This window comes from Panthera uncia (assembly GCF_023721935.1).
Source record: "Panthera uncia isolate 11264 chromosome D3 unlocalized genomic scaffold, Puncia_PCG_1.0 HiC_scaffold_8, whole genome shotgun sequence".
Classification (NCBI taxonomy): domain Eukaryota; kingdom Metazoa; phylum Chordata; class Mammalia; order Carnivora; family Felidae; genus Panthera; species Panthera uncia.
In genome coordinates, this window is record NW_026057586.1 from 20,637,643 (window position 1) to 20,659,723 (window position 22,081).

General features: G+C 39.3%; 1 protein-coding gene across 2 annotated transcripts in view; it reads right to left on the bottom strand.

Annotated features, from left to right (window-relative positions):
• Positions 1–7,874: 7,874 nt before the first annotated feature.
• CD3H18orf54 (chromosome D3 C18orf54 homolog) overlaps positions 7,875–22,081 on the bottom strand; it is a 50,093-nt gene continuing 35,886 nt past the window's right edge. The window contains exons 9-10 of one of the 2 annotated variants that reach the window (XM_049619980.1): positions 9,107–9,214; positions 7,875–7,958 (exon numbers count right to left, since the gene is read on the bottom strand). In XM_049619980.1, the coding sequence (XP_049475937.1) occupies positions 9,124–9,214 (91 nt within the window). In that variant the 3' untranslated portion in view covers positions 7,875–7,958; positions 9,107–9,123. Of the gene's footprint in view, positions 7,959–8,991; positions 9,215–22,081 lie in introns of those variants that run through there. The other variant, XM_049619981.1, reaches the window with a different exon arrangement.

Sequence of the window (22,081 nt, forward strand, 5' to 3'; positions counted from 1 at the left end):
TGAACACGGGATTTTTTATGTCCTTTACATTTACTATGTCACAATCTCATAAGGTTGGCAGTATTATCCCCCACCTTTTTTGCAGGAGACAAAAGTGAAATGTAGATTAGCTGTGATTTACTTAGGGTCAGCAGTGGTGGGACTGGATTAGAATCAGGGAACTTGTGGGTCACTATGCAAGGCAGTGGGTTGAGCATTTAAAAACAAATCAAAGAGAAATCTCACAAGCATCCAGTCCTTTGATTAATGTAACCATCCATGCCGAGAAGTTAAGCTCCCAAATCCACATTGAGGCCTCAATTAATAGTTTCCATTAATCAAATCAATGTTTGACTAGATGTTTCTTCTTCCTTTTTTCCAAGAGAAGGCTGAATCCAATCTAAATTTCATATTTAATCCATCATCAAAAAATTTTTTTTCTCAGGGCCCCTGGGTGGCTCAGTATGTTAAGTGTCTGATTCTTGATTTGTGCTCAGGTCATGATCTCACTGTTCATGGCATTGAGCCTCGTGTTGGGGCTCACTGAGAGCACAGGGCCTGCTTGGTATTCTCTCTCTCTCTTTCTCTCTGTCCTTCCCCTGGCTTGTATATTCTTGTTCTCTCGTGTTCTCTCTCTGTCTCTCTCTCTCTCTGTCTCTCTGTCTCTCTCTCTCTCTCTCTCAAAAATAAAAAAATAAACATGTAAAAAATTTTTTTCTCAATTACCTGATTCAGGAATTCACTAAAAATTTGTTCATGGCTGCTTAGTTCACTTGCATTTTTCCAGTATTGTGCCAGTTGTATTATTCCTCCTGGAAATCTATATTCTTTTGAGCCTGAGTCAGATGAAGTTGAAAAAACAAAGATAAAATACTTCAGAATGGTACTACAAAAGGAGAGTCAAATGTAGTCCCACTAAGGTACTTAAGCTCTTCTACAGTCACAGAAAACATGGTAGGAATTGTTACCATCAGACCCCATGTGCCCCTAAGATATTGATCTGATACATACCTAATACATCAGATACTATCCTACCTTCCAAGCTCTCCTGAAATTTTGAACAGACTGTTCAACTCAGGGGACCTTGCTAAAGAATTCGACAGTCATCCTACATATCAATTTCTGTCTCGCCCTCTAGGTCCCATCAGCCCTACCTCTTTAAATTCTCTTGCTTCATAACAATTATCTCCTCAAAACTGTCACAGTGTGGGCCACCATCTTCCCTCACCTGAGGGACATCAAGAGCCTCCTGACTCATCTCCCTGCCTCTTATCTGGTCCCTTCCAATCTATTCTCCACAATTTAGCTAGACTGACCATCACTTCAAAAAGCCAACACTAACTCAAAAAGATATCTGTATCCCCATATTCACCACAGTATTATTTACAATAGCCAAGATATGGAAACAACCTAAGAGTCCATCAATAGATGAATGGATAAAAGAAGATGTGGTACATATATACAATGGAATATTATTTAGCCATAAAAAAGAATGAGATCTTGCCATTTGGGACAACATGGATGAACCCTGAGGTCATCATGTCAAGGAAAATAAGTCAGACAGAGAAAGACAAATACCATATGATCTCATTTATAGGTGGACTCTAAAAACAAAAAACAAGCTCATAGATAAAGAGAACAGATTGGTGGTTGCCAGAGGCAGGAACTAAGGGTGCCTGCAAAATGGGTGAAAGGAGTCAAAAGGTACAAACTTCTAATCATAAAATAAATAAGTCATGAGGATGTTATATACAGTATGGCAACTATAATTAATAATACTATGTTATATATTTGAAAGTTGCTAAGATCTTAAAAGTTCTCATTGCAATAAAAAGAATTCTGTAACTATGTATGGTGACTGAGGTTAACTAGATTCATGTAGTGATCATTTCTCAATGATACCGAATCATTATGTGGAACACCTGAAACTAATATCATGTTTTATGTCAATTAACTTCAATGAAATAAACAAAATAATTTTATTTTATTTTTTTTATGTTTTAAATTATTTTATTTTTTATTTTTTATTTTTTATTATTTTTTTTAATATATGAAATTTATTGTCAAATTGGTTTCCATACAACACCAAGTGCTCATCCCAAAAGGTGCCCTCCTCAATACCCATCACCCACCCTCCCCTCCCTCCCACCCAACAAAATAATTTTTAAAACTAAATACAAGGGTTGCCTGGGGTGGCTCAGTCAGTTGAGCATCCGAGTTTTGATCTCAATGAAATAAAAATAAAAAATAAATACAAAACCTAATTGTGTCACTCTCCTATTTAAAATCTCTAATTCCTCCTCTTTTCCACCAAGATAAAGTATAGACTCATTGTTGTGGTTTCTAAAACCTGCATTGTTAGACCCCTTCCTCTCTTGTCAGCCTCTTATCCGGAGACACCTCCAGCCCCAACATACACCCCTCACACTTCGAAATCTTGTATGACATTCTCTTTTGCTTCCAATCCTTTTCTCTCATTTCCTACTCTGTAGAGAAATGTGTTTTTTCAAACTCCTCTTGACTGTGACCAAGTGTAAAATAAAAGCATGCCATATCCAATACACCTATATAATCACATATATAAACCGTTAACTGAAAAGGCTTCACAAAATAACATACTATACCTTTAAGGTCATAAAAATATCTCCACACAAGACTATCTGGAGACTGGACATAACTAGGATTTATAACCAGTTCTGCCAAGTTGGGAGGAAGGTTGACCCCCTGATCCTCTTTTTGCTTATGGAATGTTCTAATGAAATTAATTCCACCTTCAGGCTGAAACACATAAAAAATCATGTAAGATATTGGTGAAACATTCTACAGATTTTAGTAATAGAAGGGTGGGTAGCCAAGGATAGGGTAGCATCAGCACAAGTGTGGTTTTCAGTGGCCCGTGACCTCAATTCACCTAAGGATTGTGATATTTATGAAAATCTTCTGAGTTTTCAAGGCACTTGGCTTTAAATGTGTTGGTGCTTTTGTTTTGTTTTGTTTTGTTTTGTTTTGTGTGTGTGTTGGTGTTTTACAATCCTACAAAAATATACTCTGGTACTCATACTTACCAATACTCTCCTAATAACTCATTTTTTTCCACTTCTCCCTATAACATCAGATCCAGGATCTGCTGTGAGATAAATCTCAAACCCTCACTAGATAGACTTCTAAATTTACCACAGAACCCCTTCCAGTTGCCACTCATAGGCCATCGCCAGTTCTTCTGATCACCCATTTATATTGTCAGCATCTACATCTGGCCCTCTCCCTCTACACCCAGCAGTATGCACAGTCCCTCCATGATAATGTAACTATTTAGAGAGACCAAAAGTAGCTTCCCTTCAGGAAAACTATGGGCTTCTCTGCATTAGGTTAGGAAAACACAATTACATCATCCGTAGCCAACTTTTCCCTGGAGGAGCTTATAGCTTTTCAGGGATGTAAATTATAGTAATTTTTATTAATGCTATCAAAACTATTTGGCCAATTCAGTATAGTTTCCTACAGAAGTCCTTCATAAAGGAAAGTAAAAGGTAACTCAACTTCAACACGTTTTATGTCTTTAGCAGGAACTCCAGTTATGCTCTTGAGTCTATTAGCCAACTCCTACCCTACTGACTGCCACCCTAGAAACACAAGTACTCCTGCTTTCTTTGTGCCTATGTAAGGCATACCCTCGTGCAGGGATTTGTTTCCAGCAGTGGTACAGACCTTAAGTGACCTGGAAGCAATGTCTTCAGGCATCGAAAAAAACACATCATCAACATCCAGGGTCTGAAGTTCATCATGTGTGGAAAAGAAGAGCAAGAAAAAGCAGTCTTCATCCCCCACATTCTTTATCCAGTGCAGAGTATTCTGAGGGAAGAAGATCACTTGGCCAGCTGTAACATTGTACGTGGTAACTACACCACCATCGTCAACCACCCCAATCCACGCCGTCCCCTGAAACATAAACAGAAAGTACATGCAACATCACTTTAGAGGAAAGTCTCTCAAACTTTTTTCATTACCTCTCTTATCAGATCACATTATAGTCTTCTTTTACTAATCAATTACCACCCTATGACCCCATGAAATTTTAACACTACAGATGCAGTAAATCTGTAAACTGTACGTACATACTGCGTATGTGGTATACACGTATTTGTGCTTTGTACATAAAAAGAGTAAGGTTTTTTTACCTTCCAAGGACCAGCTTTTGCCCCCTTGGGGGTAATATCGCCCCCCATTGAGAATTGGGAGTTCTAAGTTCATGCTTCAGAGTTTGGAAAGACTTCCAAGCACATGGATGTTCACAAGTGGTCACAGTGACATGCATGTACATTATGCATATGGATGCAAGTGAATTTTCTAGATAAAAGGTCTATATACAATTTTAACAATAATACTGATAGCAATAACACAGTGCTTTTACTGTGTGTCCGGATATTCTTCTCAGCACTTTATCTGCCTTACCTCCATTGTTCCTTGTATCAACCCTATAAAGCAAATACCATTATTATTCTCACTTTATAGATGAGAAACTGAATCTGGACAGAATGTACAATTTTCCCAAGGTTCCTCAGCCAGTCAATGGCAAAGCTGGGATTAAGGCGTAAGCAGTCCAGCTCCAAAGTCTACACTTCTTTAAATTGTGGTAAGAACACTTAACGTGAGACCTACCTTCTTAAGTTTTTAAGTGCTCAATACAGTACTGTTACTGACAGGCACAATGTTGTAAAGAAGATCCCTAAAACTTAACTATCTAGCCAAGATATCTAGAAGAAGAGACTAGAGTGATAGTTGCCAGAGGCTGGGGGTGGGGGCAGAAGTCTACACTCTTAATCCATATGACACCATACTTCGATTCCACTTATACAAAATCCTTTTTCTCATCCTCTAATCATTTCCCCAGCATTATGTTGCCAAGTAAGTAGAGAAGGTAACATTATTTCTTCCAGAGTTTTACCAGAAACTCCTGGTCATTAGGGAAGCATCCACAAGCAGTCTTTACTGTGTCTGCACAGACATGTACAACATGTTCCAGACGGGTATTAAAGATGTGGGGGAAAGGTGAACCTCTAAAGAGCTCTCTCCAGGTCTACAGGTGGAGAATAGCAGAAGCGTGTATCTAGTCACATCACGGAACCAACTACTCCAGGCGCAGAGACAGCACAGTGGCCGATGGGACACACACCGCAGGGCCATGCACACTGGCCACCCCGCTGCACAGCTCCTCTCAGGGCCACTCCTCCCAAGGTTTTTGTGAAAACACTCAGAAACAAAAGCAACTTCCATGGGTGGCTACACAGTAGAGGGACTTCCTTCACATCCTACTGATTGGTTCCTTACCATGTGAGTGATTGGTCCTACCATTTTCCTGGGACCTAAACAATATTCTAGCCCAAACTTATTTCCTATGGAGTTGAATTCTTTTTGTATTTTTGTAATTAAGATATAATTGACTTACATTTTATTAGTTTCAGGTACACAACATAAAGATTTGATACTTATAGATATTGTAAAATGATCACCACCAGCCTAGTTGTAACATCCATCACCCTCATTAGACTTTCATCTTATGATGGGAACTTTTAAGATCTACTCTCTAAGCAACTTCCAAATTTACAATACAGTATTATTAACTACAGTTACCATACTATATATTACATCCCGTGATTTACTAATTTTATAACTGGAAGTTTGTACCTTTTGGCCACCTTCTAGCCCACAGTTAGAAGCTCAGATTATAAACTTTCTCTGGGCTTCCAGAACAGCAGCCCCAGACTGAGCTGGAGTCCAGGCCTGTTATCCACCAGAACATGTTCCACATTAATCTCCCTAGCTTGGGGTTTGTTTTTAAGGGTCCCCTTGCATCTATCTGCCTCTCCTTCCTCCTACCACTCTGCCACTACTCAGCCAAAGCCATGGAAACCAGCCTTTTGGAGACTGTTCTCTTTTACATATTTGGCATGTGTGGAAAAAAGACAAGAAGTCAGAAGACATGGATTTTGTGCCAGGCCAGCCAATAACTACAGTTTATCTTCAGAAAACTTAATCTATCTGAGCCTCTGTTCTCTCATAAGAAGTAAGAAGTGTTTGATCTCAGGGGCACCCGGGTGGCTCAGTCGGTTAAGCGTCCAACTTCATCTCAGGTCATAATCTTGCAGTTCGTGGGTTCGAGCCCCGCGTCGGGCTCTGTGCTGAGAGTTTGGAACCTGGAGCCTGCTTCAGATTCTGTGTCTCCCTCTCTCTGCCCCTCTGCCACTGACACTTTCTCTTTCTCAAAAATAAATAAACATTAAATTTTTTTTTTCTTTTTAAAAGAAGTGTTTGGTCTCAGATGCAACTCTAATCTCTCTTTCTGTTATAAATTCTAAAACTGAATGAATTATCAAGTATAAAAAAGGAGTTTCATGAACAACAGAAATGTGTCCCATAAGACTGTCTGATCTATTAAGAAGACCAGCAGGGCAGGACCAAACTCTGAAAGTGCCATGAGCACTTAGTCACTACAGTTTCCCCTGTGTTTGGAATATAGAATGCAACAATACACACGTTTCAGAATTCATGAATTATTTGAAATTCAAGGGAGAACACACATTTTACCTCCAGCTCTATTTCACTTGACTTTCAGACAATTCTACAAAGTGTGAACCACAAAAGGACATCCAATTGGCCTGATCTTAGGGACTCCAGGCTGAAAATCAGCAATCCGCTTGTTTCTTTAGAAGAAAGCTGCCGTCTCTTTGATCATTAGATCAGAGCTACCAGTTTTAGCTTTGGCTCAAAGGATGGAACAGTGATCTTATTTTAACAACAGCAGATGAAAAATGATTGGATACTGAAGAAAAGTTCAAAGTGATGCCAAGAATAATTACAACAAACAGGTTAATGCTTGAAGGCACTGCTAACTGATCTAACTGAACACACAGCCAAAGCCTGGATGCCGTCTGTCACGGAGTTAAGAAGGCTCTGCAACAACGAAAATAATAGCTTGAGGACACACAGCTTAAATACTCGGGTGCAGCATGCCGGGCAAGCTGGTTGTACCTGTGCAAGATAGCCGTGTTCGTTAGCATTGAAGTGCCAGTGAGGGGCCCGGAGGCCATTGCTTTTTATCCTCAGGGTCCCCAGAGTCATGTGTGATCTCTGACTGTTCAAGCTGCTGCCAAAAGCCTCTTCTTCGATGCTGAGATAGTCTTTGACATCGTTCCTATACCGGGCCCACTGGATTGCACCACCGGGGAATTCAAACACCTGAAAAGGCACGAGCAAACAGCCATCAACACGGAGGCCATCTCCCAAGGAACACGAGGCCTCTGTGGTGTACAGAGTAAGAGGGAGGCAAAACAGAAAAGGCAGTGGTGGTGAGGCAAATACTGGAGCCCCAGAAGGGAAGAGGAAGAACGGGTCTGCAAGACTTGGGGGATGACAGCAGCGGCTTCCAGGGCTGTCAGTCTAGTCCCTGTGAGACATGAAAAGAACACCTGTCTTGACAAGAGAATCGAAGCTTCGCATGTGTCTATCTGCAGTTCTCCCCTCCCGCCCGACATAGAGCTGTATCTACCACAGAAAATCTCTGCCTCGAGCCCATCAACCCAACTCCTATGCTTCTTGCTGCCCACCTCCCCTCAGCTAGACAGCCCCCCACTGGTTCCTTCCAATGAGGAGGGCACAAAGCTTAGGAAACAGGCACAAAGCTTAGGAAACTCTGTTTTGAAATCCCCTTTACAATAGAGGATTCTTTTTCCTAAATGTATGATTCATACCTTGGACTTAGGTAAATGGTTAAGAAACTGGAATTTTGGATCCACAGCCTTTTGCACTATAGGAGTTGTTTGCAGAGGCCGGGCTTCGAGTCCTAAATGAACTTCTGAATGTGGCTGAGAGTTCTGAGTATAAACCAAGGAAAGTATCAGTACTCCTACTGCGGTGGTGATGGTACAGGCCAAGAGACATACCAGGAAAATGTTCATCAATGACCACTGCCTCTTCTTTTCCTAAGAGAAATTATGAAGCCATTATTCTCTACTCTTGATGCATTAAAAATATTGCCTCTTTTCTTAATTTGGTTTATTTTTTTCTTTTATTTAAAAAAAATGCATGTGTGGAATAAATATACTCAGTAAAATAATACATGTTATAAATAAACACACACACACACACACATCCCATATACCTTGCTGACACCAAATAAACAAGAAAAAAACTAAACATATGAAAACCTGAGGCACAGAATAAATTCCTAGGAAAGTAAGTAGCCAGTTAAGTTTGTATATCAAATGTATTCCAGCACAGCCAATTAGTCCCTATTTACCAGGTTCTTCACCTGAAAATTAAAGATGTTATAAAGACTATTTTCTGTGAACTTTTTAGTTCCAGAATGTACATATGCATTTACATGTACAGGTAATAAGCATGAGAAAAGTAACATACTAGTAAACAGGTCTGAGAAGTCTCAGCCTCTTTGTCCCTCCCTCCTTCATTTAAATAGCTTCATTAAACCCCTTCCTTCAGTGTATTACCGATATGAGTTGCTAACCCATCTACCAAGTCTGAGCACAATATTTCCATGCATTTCCATGTTACTGCTTCCTGGTTTCACATCACAAATATATGCTAAAGCCAACAGTATCATTTCTGTGAGTTAAAATCCACATTACTGAGAGCTGTGAAGAGAACACACACCCTAACATTTGGATCAATTTGCCCTCACTCCTCTGACCACTACAATGGCATTCGTAGGTACTGATGGTCTCCTGTCCACTGTTCTCTGAATTCCTTCTTCTCTGAGCAGGCATATCTTTGATTACTAGCAACTCTGACATAGATGTGAGTACATCAACATTCTTAAATGATACACTTTACATAGCATAACCATGTATCAACATATCCAGTTTAACATTGTATCACGACATTATACTGCACCATAAACAACTCTTTATGGAGGCCTGGACCGTTACAGAGCTAATGCAGCTGTGAGCTAAGAGTTTATGAGAGAAAGCAAATCAAGAAATGCTCAGAGCAGGAGATGTAACCTTTCCAAAGAGGGTTACTTGAGGAAAGCTGGTCTAAAGAGGGATTCTTTCCTAAGGTCCGCATAAAGGTTGGCGGTGAGCTAATCTCAGGATATAAATCTTCACTTTACCATTCTGAAGATGGTGTTCATCTTCCCCGCAGGCAAAGTATTCTGCATGGCATCTTCATGCATTTCAAATGCTGAGTTGTCCATTCCCAGAAACAAGCAACCAATTCACTGAAAAAGAAAAAGGGGAAGAATGTAGCTCTAGCAAATGGGGAGATCCCTGAGAGGTGAAGAATGGTAATTCTTAAGTAAGGGAGTCCTTATATACAGCTGAAAGGAAACGAAATAAGGAAGCTGTCTCTTAAACTATAATCTTGGTTAAAAAAAAAAAAAAAAAAACCCCTAGAGAGAATTGCCAAATTAGAGTCCAATAAAACACTTCCATTGGTCCTCAACTCTTTGCCCACTGATGACGCATACACAGATAATGATAAATGACATTTATTTCCTTCTCTTGCTACGTGCCAGGCACTGTCCTAAGTGCTGCATACATACATTCTGTGATTTAGTTCTTATAGCAATTCTATCAGGTACCATGAGTCTTCCCATTTTGTGGATGAGGAGACTGAGGCATGGAGAGTGAGTGCAGTAACTGCCCAAAATCATGCAGCTAATTTTAATGTCAGAGCAAAGCACCCTTGAAGATTTTTCATGACACTGGTTTTTGGCAGTTTCATGGTGGGTGCTTAGTCTAGTGCAACCTATTTCACCCAAATCAGTCCTGCCTCTAAACAATGGGACTGATTTTTCCATGTGGTTTCTTGAAGAATTTTGTTACAGTTAAAGCTTCATTTGAAATTCATTTGCATCATACTTCCTGGTGATGAGTGGTAGCCTGAATAATGCAAAAAACCACTCCTATAATCCACAAAGTAGTCCATCCTTCTTTCCTATCTTCCTATCTGTATTCTTTCAATAAACATGACTGAATGCCTACTATATTCCAGACTGTCTGCCACTCCTGTATAATGGCACGAGGCCTTGGAATAGCTCATAATCTAGCAGGAGAAATGGAAAGCAAACCATTACCAAAGACTGTGCTGTGTTATGCTAGAAGTATGTACAATACTCTCCTGCAAGGAGAGAGAAGATAGTGATTGTGTCTGATATGGAACTTCTCTGAAGTCATAATTCTGAGCTGAGCCTTGGAGTCCCAACACGGCTTCAGCAGAAAGGCACAGTTAATTACATTCTATTCCATATTTCTAGCTTGTCTATAGGCAGCTCTGCAACATTCCATATCGTAAAAATGTAAACCCTCTCTGGGCCAGGCAGCTCAGGATCCAACACAGATGAGGGTTGTCATTACGCTCAAGTGATGGAGAGTTGACCCTATGGCCTTCCTATCATAGCTCATCAAATGTAAGATGCAGCCCTGCGTCATACTAATTTAGCCTTTTCCAGCCAAGACATGGAAACTGGCACTGATTTTGAAGCCATAAATTATTTAAAACAATTGTTTTAACTGTGGGGCCAGTAAGGTGATGCCATCTTGTTTTCAGGGTACCATAAAACACAATGTTTTCCTGTTGGATTTTCCCTGTGCATTTGTTAGCTAGAATCCATTCCACACCTTAACATCTCTGAAAATGGGTTGTGTCTTGCAATGAGTGCTCTCTAAGACTCTGAAAGTTTGGCACTTTCCTTGGTCTTATCGACAAATGGTATACTACACGGATCTTCAAAGCAAGTTTTACACGATTTTATATTTTTCTGTTTTTCTTTCTTGGAAGTATGAAAACACAGTCCTCTGTCACCTCTGGGAGCTACACTTAGCATTTATGTAAATGGCAAGACAAGTAAATCATCCACCAGGCTATATGAAAACTCACTTCAGCACTAAACCAGAAATGCTGTGGCCGGATGGGGTCCTTTTGATCTTTGCAGATAAGAAAACAGGGGGCCAGAGAGGCTAAGTATTTTTCCCAAAATAACACAGTAAGTCACTGGCAGAGCCAAAACAAATGCCCAGCTCTCCCACTTTCAGCCAGAGATTTTCCTATTTCTATTTGCTGCAAGGGAACATCATGCCTTTGATACATGTACACATAGTTCAAGGTGAATTGAAGCAAAACAGTGGAAAGCAGGAATAGTATCAAAATCATGCTAAGACATGTGAATGTTAACTGGGTGGTGCAGCCCAGAGACCCCTCAGTAGTGGGTATGCTAGCCATTTACACCACCCACAGAAGTGGGGTCATTTCTGCCAGACCAGAAATGCTTGGCAGCCTAGGAAGAAAGTAGGCAGAACTGCAAACTGAACCAGAGTCTGCAAATAGCAGCCAAATCACCAAGCAGTTCCACAAAGAGAAGAACATTAGTGACCCCACTTTTCCAACAGCCCATTTTTTTCTAATACACCCAATCCCACATGTAATAATCACTTTTAAACAAGTGCCATACTACTTATATGTGGTGGCCAAAGACAAACATGGGTCAATATCTCAAAATTGGAAATAACAATTAACAAAGACATGCCCCATACTTTTGTTTTGACTTCAAAATGATGAAGCTAGTGTGCCTCCAAACATAAACACCTGCAAATATCTCCTACGGTTGACTTATGCTGTCAACTATAATACTTGCCCAATTCAAACATGACTAGGAAATGCAAACATTTTTATTCATCAGTGGCCAGGTTTGTACCCAAAATATTTAACCATCTCGAGGGCACAGGCACTGAGCAGTCAGAACAGGAGTCGTTAGTTGCCATGATCACTAGATGAATGCGTGCTAGGTGAACATCAGCCCTGCCCATAGTTACAACCAGAGCACGAGTTTATAGAGGAATGGTGACTGCACATTCCGGAGCCAGACCACCAAGGTTTGGATCCTAACTCTGCACTTATTAGCTGTGTGACCTGGGGCAAGCCATTTAAACTTGCTGTGCCTCGGGGCGCCTGGGTGGCGCAGTCGGTTAAGCGTCCGACTTCAGCCAGGTCACGATCTCGCGGTCCGTGAGTTCGAGCCCCGCGTCAGGCTCTGGGCTGATGGCTCGGAGCCTGGAGCCTGTTTCCGATTCTGTGTCTCCCTCTCTCTCTGCCCCTCCCCCGTTCATGCTCTGTCTCTCTCTGTCCCAAAAATAAAAAATAAAAAACGTTGAAAAAAAAAAATTAAACTTGCTGTGCCTCAAGTTCTTCAATCATTCATTGGGGTTAGTAATGTTGCCTTCGTAAAAGTGTGAAAGGATTAAACGAGTTAATATACATAAAGCACTTAGCACAGTGCCTGCATACAGTACATACCCAATTAATGTTCGTCTGGATCCTTTTAATAAGTACAAGTAGACTCACTGTAATACCTATACTTTACCATAGCATAAGGACACTTGAGCTCATAAACCATCTATGACCCCTCATAATAATTCAAATTACTACATTCTCACCTGTTACCCTGAACAATATGTAAATTGTCCTTATTTTTAAAATTAGAGTAAAAAGACCTGCTTACATTAAGCTAGTAGAATTTTAACTAAAACCCAGGTTTTCTTACTGACATTCCAAGGAGCTTCCTATCGGGACCATATCTAAGTACTACAAAGCAGAAGCAATATAATCTTTTATATTCTTTTTTATATTTATATTCTCTTTTAACCCCTTCATCTTCTTCTAATCTACTTAATATTATTTAAACCATGATCACTTTAATTTCCAAACTGGGCAGTGCTGGGAAGAAGGCAGGAATCTTTACTATCTATCAGTAACCATCAGATATCTAACAAAAATCTGTTTTTTTTTTTTTACTTTAAAAAAATGTTTTTAATGTTTATTTGTTTTTGAGAGAGAGAGAGAGACAGAGCATGACAGGGGAGGGGCAGAGAGAGAGAGGGAGACACAGAATCTGAAACGGGCTCCAGGTTCTGAGCTGTCAGCACAGAGCCTGATGTGAGGCTCAAACTCTGAAGGCGAGATCATGACCTGAGCCGCAGTCGGACGCTTAACCGACTGAGCCACGCAGGCGCCCCACAAAAATCCATTTTTTAATGTAGGAAATAGAAAATCACCATTAAAATATCAAAGTAATAATTGCTGCAGGCAAGATCCCTCAATGGGTGCTAAAATTACTGGTTGAAAGGTTAAGCTGAAAACAGAATATTTGTATATTCCTAAAGTATCTCTCCTAAATACTCGATAATTACACAAAAGGGCAGATTGTGAGTTCAGCGTGGAGAATCCTGGGATGCACCATCCTGGCCAAGTGAATAAGGTTAGCATCATCTGTGATACATGCTGACATCATATACCCTTCGATATGATGCACCAAAAGGGCAGATTATCTCTGGTCTATGGTAGCCGTCCTGGAAATGCATTACCCTCAGTCTAATCATGAGAAAACATAAAACAAACCCAGAGTGACATTTTACGTAATTACTGACTCTTCAAAAGTGGCAAGGTCATAAAAGGCAAGAGACTAAGGAAACATGACAACTAAACAGACTGGATGCTGGAACAGAAAAATGACATTATGGGGGAAAACTAGTGAAATCTGAATAAGGTCTATAAGTTCAGCTAATAGTATTGTGCCAACTTTTGAAAGCTGTTCTATGGTTATGTAGATGTTAACCATTCAGCGAATATCTGCAATGCCAAGGTCTGAAGTGTATGACTATCTTAAAATAAAAAGGAAAAAAGAAGAGGAAAAAAGAAGGAAGGAAAGAGGGAGGGAGGGCAGGTGGAAGAGAAGAAAGGAGGAGGAGGGAGGGAAAGCAAGAAGAGAGAGGGAGAGAAAGAAAATCCTGAAAAATAACCATTACCTCTTTTCCTGGACCCAGACTAGTTTATATTTCCCAACATCCTTAGCAGTTAGATGTGGCCATGTAACTGAGTTTTAGTCAATGACATATGAGCAGAAATTCTATTCCAAGCTAAGACAAAAAAAAAACCAAAAGAGAGTAAGCCCCCACCATGCCCCCTCTGCCTTTCACCAGCTGGATGCAGAGATAGCCTGGGGATGGCAAAGCCACGAGAGGGAAGGAGCCTAAGCCCACAGTTCACTGTGTAGACAAAACCCACTTACCAACCAGAACTCTCATTTCAAATTCTTGCATAAACAAATAATAAAGTTCTGTTCTATTTCACCAGTATACATCTGGGCAGTCTATTTGTTACCACAAACTAAAACAAACATATTTATACCATCTCCAGCCATTATTCTCACTAAGGTTTGCTGCCAGCTTTATTTTTTAAATGTTTATCTCCATTCCAAGGGCTAGGAGCTTACGAATAATAAATTTGGCAAGTGTTAAGAGCTGCTGATTGCAATATCTATCAAAAAGATAAACTGAATATATATTAAGATATAACTCTTCATTAAGTGACTTGAATTTATTTTCCTGGAACACATCCAATCATAAAAGAATACTATTTTACTTAAACTGGGCCAACTAGAGCTGACATGACCAGCAGGGAAGTTCTAGGTTCCAATAAGAACGTTTCCCCAACTTCCTCCATCTCCAGGTTATCTGCCTTTTATAATTGTTCATGTGGCATAGATTGATAAGACAATGTTGAGGAATTCTTTCTGATTACTTCCTTTGAAATCTCTACCAGTAACAAGAATGATCAATGCCTTCATTATGTAAATGTTTCTTATCTGGTGTTCAACTTTCAGATGACCACTGGCTACCACAGATACATGAGGATGTACTATAAACCTGACACTGCAGAGATCACAAAAGTCATAGATGACATAGGCCCTTGCCTCAAAGACTCTACAATATAATGATTCATTCCAGCTAACAAATGCACAAGGGAAATCAAACAGGAAAAACATAAAGTTTTATGGTACCCTGTCAACGAGATGAGGAAATCACCTTACTGGCCCCACAGAGAAAACTTAAGCAATTATTTTAAATATTTTATATCCTCAAAATCAATGCCATCCATTTAAATTCCAGATCTTAATGGAAAAAGGCTCAATACATACTCCCCCTGTTCCCATACTCCACCATTATCCATTCCAACAGATTCTCAAGAAGAACTCTAATATTACAGGAATTACGTGGGTATGAGCTTCTAAAATAATTGTCAGAGACCATTGGGAATGATTTCTGAACTTGTGAAATTAAGAAAATGAAAATATTCAGGACCCATGGGTGGCTCAGTCAGTTAAACCAGTCTGACTCTTGACTTTGGCTCAGGTCATGATCTCAGGATTATGGGATTGAGCTCTACTCAACTGAGCTCCAGGTCTGGGCTGGGCCTGGAGCCCGCTTAATATTCTCTCTCCTATCACTTCAGCTACCACTTGTGCTCACTCTCTCTAAAGAGGGAGGAAGGGAGGAAGGGAGGAAGGGAGGAAATGAAAATGAAAATATTCTATTCATTCAATTCTACATGACAATCTGATCTTGGACTATTTCCTTAACCTTGTTAAGTCAGTTTCCTCATATGTATAAAATTAAGGCTAGACTAAATGGACTTAAGACAGTCTAGCTCTACACACTTGAATTGAGGATATAATTATTTTGAGAAAAAGCATTAGACTGCTAGCTTCCCAACACTCCCATTTTTTCAAGATTTCTTGGACATAATGATTCAGGATATTCAACATTGCAGTTATTTTTCCCCAAATTAAGTTGCTTCATATATAATTTATAGTGCCAATCTAAAAACATATTAACAGAGAAAGATAACTCCAGGAAGGCCACTGAGTGATTATATGAACAAAAAACTAGCTGAGTCCAACTCCAGAAACCATTACAGCTGAAGGGGAGCAAATTTTGCCACCCCAAGATATACTCTTTGGCTTATTGATTATTTTAAGCTGGTTATTTTTAAGAAACAGCAGAAATGAGAGAAACTCTGAAAACAAAGTAGAAGTTCCCCTAAGGGAAATATCATTAGTTAGGGTGTTTCTCCCACCTTATGTCAGAAAGAGAGGAGATGACTCAATCTCAAGAAACTCCTATCAAGAAGGCTTGGGCTTAAATCTGCATAAAAATCTTACTCTTATTTACTGGGTTTGTCCTGGTAACTTCCCATAAATGACTCCCTATCCCAGCATCTTCTTTTATTTTTAGCTGACAATGGTATTTAAGATGATGGTTTTGGCCATTATGGGAGTTACTTACTTTTCCTGAGTCTCTCCCATATATGCTGGAGGTATACGTGTTATTACAAACTTTTGCTTGATTTTTCTCTTTTTAATTTCTGTCTCATGTTAATTTAATTCTTAGACCAGCCAGAATAAACCTGAAAGGCAGAGGAAATGTTTTTTCTCCCAACACAGCTCAAATCCATTCAATTAACAAATATTAACTAAATGCCCCATATGTGCCAGGTGTCATTCTAGTTGCCTGGGATATACCAGTAAATGAAAATGACAAAATGCCCGGCCCACATGTGGGTTACATTCTAGAAGAGGATCAGAACAAACAAATAGATGAATAAAAAGTGGTAATTCACATTCTACATTAGAAAATGGTAAGTGTTATGGGGAAAAAATAAGCAGGGAAAGGCAGAAGTGTGTGGCTTGGGAGGGAGCAATTTTAAGAAGGTGATCAAAATTTCCTAGAAAAGGGAGGCTCAGCTTTATTGGTGCCAAGCTATGTGCCCATAGGAAAAGAATAGAAATTGTGTCTTTCTTACTCTTAGGGTATGTGGGTGTTGGTAAGGGGAAAAAAAAATTCAACAGAGTAAATTTGAAGATCTAATTGGCTTTATTAAATGACTCCTAAATAGGCAACATCCCATCTGACAAATAGAGGGGAGCTCCACTGAGAAAAACAAAAGAAAGGTTTTTTACAGGCAGAAAGGGCATTTAAAAAATGAAGGAATTGGGGCACTTGGGGGCTCAGTTGGTTAAGGGTCCGACTTCAGCTCAGGTCATGATCTCATGGCTCATGAGTTCGAGCCCCACGTTGGGCTCTGTGATGACAGCTCACAGCCTGGAGCGTAGCCTGCTTTGGATTCTGTGCCTCCGTCTCTCTGCCTCTACCCTGCTCACCCTCTGTCTCTCTCTCTTTTTCAAAAATAAATAAATATTAAAAGAAATCTTTTAAAAAAGAAGAAATTTATTCACAAGGACTCCATCCTTGAGGCAAGGTTCCTAAGGGGAACCAAAGGTGTCCATAAGTATATTTCCTAGTCTTGGCCAGGAAATTCCATGTTGATTGCTTAAAGGTTACATTCCTGAGGGGTTGAAACTACAGTCAGGTTAGATATTAAGTCTTGATTTACTGACTTGGGGCCTTAACCTAAGGGATACCATTTTGGACCTGTGGTTTTCTTTTTTAACAGTCTGAACTTATGTAGTCCATAAACTTTGATCCTATGGCCCCCCTTTTTTTTCTTTTAATTCACAAAGGAAAAAAAAGTTTAAATTATTTCTTAAAAAACAACAAGCCTTCAATAGCTACAATTTCATCTCCTGTGTGAGCCCTGAATGTCTCTGAACAGCAAGCTCCTTCTGAACATGGTTCACTGTTCTTCCCCATTCACCTGCCAAGTGCCACTTCCTTGTCCCTTCTATCTACTCTAACACCCCAGAACTAGGTAAGTGCTCCTATAATACATTCTCAGAACACCCTCTATGCTTCATATGAAGTTCTCATCTCAGTTCATGGTAAAATTATTTGTTACTTGAATGCCTCCACTGCCAGATTATAGACTACACAGAGCAGAGACACTGTCATCAAAGCTTAGCATAATACTTGGGGCATTTAGTAGGCTTAAATGAATGAATTTATTCTTACATGATCTTTACATTCCATACAATCATATCTCTTCCCCGAAACCATTACCTACTAGTGACCAATGCACCCAGCCTTCATCAGTCTCCCCCTATCTTACCCTTCTAGAATGTTAAATCAGGGGAAATCTAAGCAGTCAATTAAATCATATACAGAACAGTATTAAAAAAACAAAGCATGAGAAAACAGGTATGGTACAGCAATGTGATGAGCTAAATAAGAAACATGAGTGTGAACTCATGTATGAATTTCCAGCTCCATCGCTACTAACAGTCCAATGACATCTGTAGTATCTGTACTTTTGCCCTCCATCCACTCTCGTGTTCTTCCCTAGTGTCCAGATTTTGGTCCCTAATACACTTCTCTGCCATGAGGAACAAGAACTCCTGATTCCTTGAAAAGAGGTTATGACTAGATCATATGGCAGGAAAAAATAAGAAGGGTCTGGAACATCCTTCTGTTTCCAGAAAGCAATCATGTTTTCGAGAATGTCAACACAAAGGAAGATTTCAAGAGCCTTCACGAGCCAGACTGTGATAATTTCAGCTTCAAATAAGTTCTGTTGTGGTTAATTGAAATATATGGAACCTGTGAAATGTTTAATGATACTCTAAGTTTACAATGATACTCAAAGGATAAAAAGTAATATAAAAGGATAAATAGAATGTATTCTATATTTTTATAAGTAGAAGAGTAGTAATACATAGGGATCTGTTTATTCTACTAATAATATGTTTATAAATTATACATATATACTGGGGTGCCTGGGTGGCTCAGTGGGTTCAGTGTCCAACCCTTGATTTTGGTTCAGGTCATGATCTCACCAGTTCGTGAGATTGAGCCCTGCGTCGGGCTCCGCACTGTCAGTGCAGACTGCTTGGGGTTCTCTCTTTCCCTCTCTCTCTGCCTCTCTCTCTCAAAATAAATAAACTTTTTAATTAATTGATTAATTATAGATATATACTTACTTCTCTGTAGACACCACAGTAAACACAGGGAAGGGAACAGTGAGTGAACTGAGTAATCCTAGAGCAAGCAGATACTATACCCAAACGAAGAAGGATTGAGAGCATCAATGGTCACATATAGAACTAGAAGAAAGAGGGGCTCAACAGTTAATCAGTACATGTGCTTACACACAATTACCAAGTAAAAGAAGGGCTCACCTGTGGATTCCAAAGGGCTAAATTAGATAAATTTCTAAAGAGAAGGTATAATTACAGAACCAATGCTCATCTCACAGGAGAAAAAAACAAACAAACAAAAACTTCTAGATGGTCCTACCAACTATGATAAAATCCTTGAAGGAATGAATACATTTTTTTAAAATGCCAACACACCACAGCAATAAATATAACAGGACAGTGGCTCAGGCACTGTGGCCTTAGGCTACCACTGAAGGCTGTAGGGATTCAATATATACTTAGAGAGTTACTCCTCAATCCAATATTGCAGAAACATAACTCTAGTGCAGGGGTCAACAAAAAATTCCTATAATGGACCAGATAGTAAATATTTTAGTCTTTATGGTCCAAGAAGCAGAGGTAAAACCAAAGATATTACATAAGTACTTACATACCAAGAAAGAAAATAAACTTCAAACAATGTTTTGATAAAATTAAAATATAATAATATGTATAATTTTTATAACCAAGTCTATTAACGAAGAAAATTGAATTCTTTGGAGGGAAATAACATTTTGCTTCATTGAGATTCAAAGTTAATGCTCCTTATCATCAAAACCAATTGCAAATGTTCATCTATTAATGCTGACCCATATGAGATTTTACATACTTCATTTTTTAAAACATCTTTTCACACAGTTAGTGACACACACTGATACTGCTCTAGAAGCAAATTATTTTAGTTGAGCATATTTATCATTTGGGAAGCATTTACAGAATTTTATGAGTTTCTTCACTTGATATTTTCCTTTTTTAGTGTGTCCTCACATTAATCACCTTCAAATGAAAGTAAGGTGAAATCTCTTCAATTGTACAACTAACTGGATTTTTTTTTAATATGGAAATCCCCTTTGTAGTCACAGGGAGGTCCAAAACTTGTTGCTGAAACTAGCTTGAGCTTCAAAAATACATCCCCTGCAAACGTGTGTAGGAGTGGAGATCTTGCTTCTTGTTTTAACATTTGAAAGCACGAGAAGCGTTTGACATGACTTAAGATTCAAACATTAGTTGTCATCAAAACAACTTTACCAAGGTCTAAGACTGGCATATACCTGATGTTCCACCTTGCAATTTTAGCCTGAATTCATTAAGACACATTATGAGGTCTGCCTCAATACCTAACTTCCAAAGCCACTCAGTGTTCCATTATGTTTGAGGCTTGTTCTTATTAAGAAAAATTTCAGGAGCACCTGAATGGCTCAGTCGGTTAAGTGTCCGACTTCGGCTTGGGTCATGATCTTGCAGTTCATGGGTTCAAACCCTGCGTTGGGCTCTACGCTGACAGCTCAGAACCTGGAGCTTTTGGATTCTGTGTCTCCCTCTCTCTCTGCTTCTCCCTCGCTCGAGCTCTGTTTCTCTCTCCAAAATAAATAAATAATAAAACATTTTAAAAAATTAAAAACAGACCATTCATAGAGGCCAATTCTTTTGTCACTTCAAGCTCAGCATTAACTTCTGGAATAAAAGCAACTTGGTATGGGGTGCCTGGGTGGCTCAGTCAGTTAAGCGTCCAACTTCAGCTCAGGTCACAATCTCACAGTCCGTGAGTTCGAGCCCTGTGTCGGGCTCTGGGCTGATGGCTCAGAGCCTGGAGCCTGCTTCCGATTCTGTGTCTCCCTCTCTCTCTGCCCTTCCCCCGTTCATGCTCTGTCTCTCTCTGTCTCAAAAATAAAATAAACGTTAAAAAAAAATTTTTTTTAATATATATATTAAATAAATAAATAAATAAATAAATAAAGCAACTTGGTATCATAACATCTTTTAGACTCATCAAGAACCAAGAAAAGCCATTGAAATTGTTTGCCCTGATTTTTAATTGACTATTGATACTGCTCCCAATGCCATCAGCACTTTGATCAGCTATTCTTCCCAAAAAGCTAATAGTCTTAAACAAGTTTGTTTTCTGTGAACACATTGCTTCAGTTGCTGTAATGAAAGACAATTTAACTATCAACAAACAGTTTAGCTTACTTGGCTAACAAGTAAGGCACTGAAAACACCGCGGCTTCAGCCTCATTTTCATTTTTTTATTTTTGTGAAGAAATTCTGTTGTGATTATTACAATTTTTTTTCTAATTTGTTGCTTTTCTATGAATTGGAAATATTGTGATGAGTACTTAGGCTAGTAATGTTGATGTATATTGTATTTTTTTATTTCTATGTGTCATAAAATATTCATCTTTTAAATTCTATTCAATCATTTAAAAATGTAAAAAAAAAAAAAAATTCTTAGCTGTGGACTGTACCAAAGCCAGCAGCACACTACATTTGACCTGTGAGTCACAGTCTAGAACACAGATATAAATTCTCCCCATCATTAGAAAGGTATGTGTTAAGAATCAGTTAATCACCATTTATTAGTTACTCCTCCAGGAAGGGTAGATCCTGCTTCATTAGAAGGATGATTATTTCTACTAGATTGTGTATAAGCTAGTTCCTACAGAACCAGTGTTGAACAACTGGTCAGCTTTCAGGAAACTCCTTAGTTGTCTCTGATTTTAGCCATTATTTCACTCTGTCAATATTAAAAGTATTCCTACTTTGCCCTTTTCATTTGATGTCAGAATGTGTAGTCCTTGGATGAGATATTGTTCAAATTATTGAACCAAAGCCCTGGTTTGGGGGATTCTTGACAAGTGAGGTCAGAGAAACCCCTGCTATGCAGTTAATGCTAAATTTGGTCTTTTTCATTTGAATCTGAGACTATGGGTCAGAGAGAATGCTATGAAAAAATATGCTATGAGATCTAGATATTTCTAGAACCTAAAACTGAGCTACGGGTGCTCCAGCTCCTAAGAGGATTTTACAACTCAGGACCATACAAAGATAACTCAAATGGGAGCCCTCCTCACCAGCCCCACCCCGGCTATTCCCACTGGGCCTTAGAGAATTCTTAGCAACCCAGTCATCCTGGCAGATTGTCCACTCTCCTCCTAGTCCCTTATCTCTATACCTTGCTCACCTTTTCATGTTTGGGGACTCCCTTTTGTGGCCATCACTAAGTGGAGGCCTGACATAGTCCCTGGGCCCCTCACATTGACATACCACTGCGTACAGATTGAACCAAGGGAGAAAACGATAAGTCACATACAGACTAGGATATGGATGTTATATCATCCTTCGCAAAGTTACTCTGTAGGCATAGTTACGAGGTAGGAATCA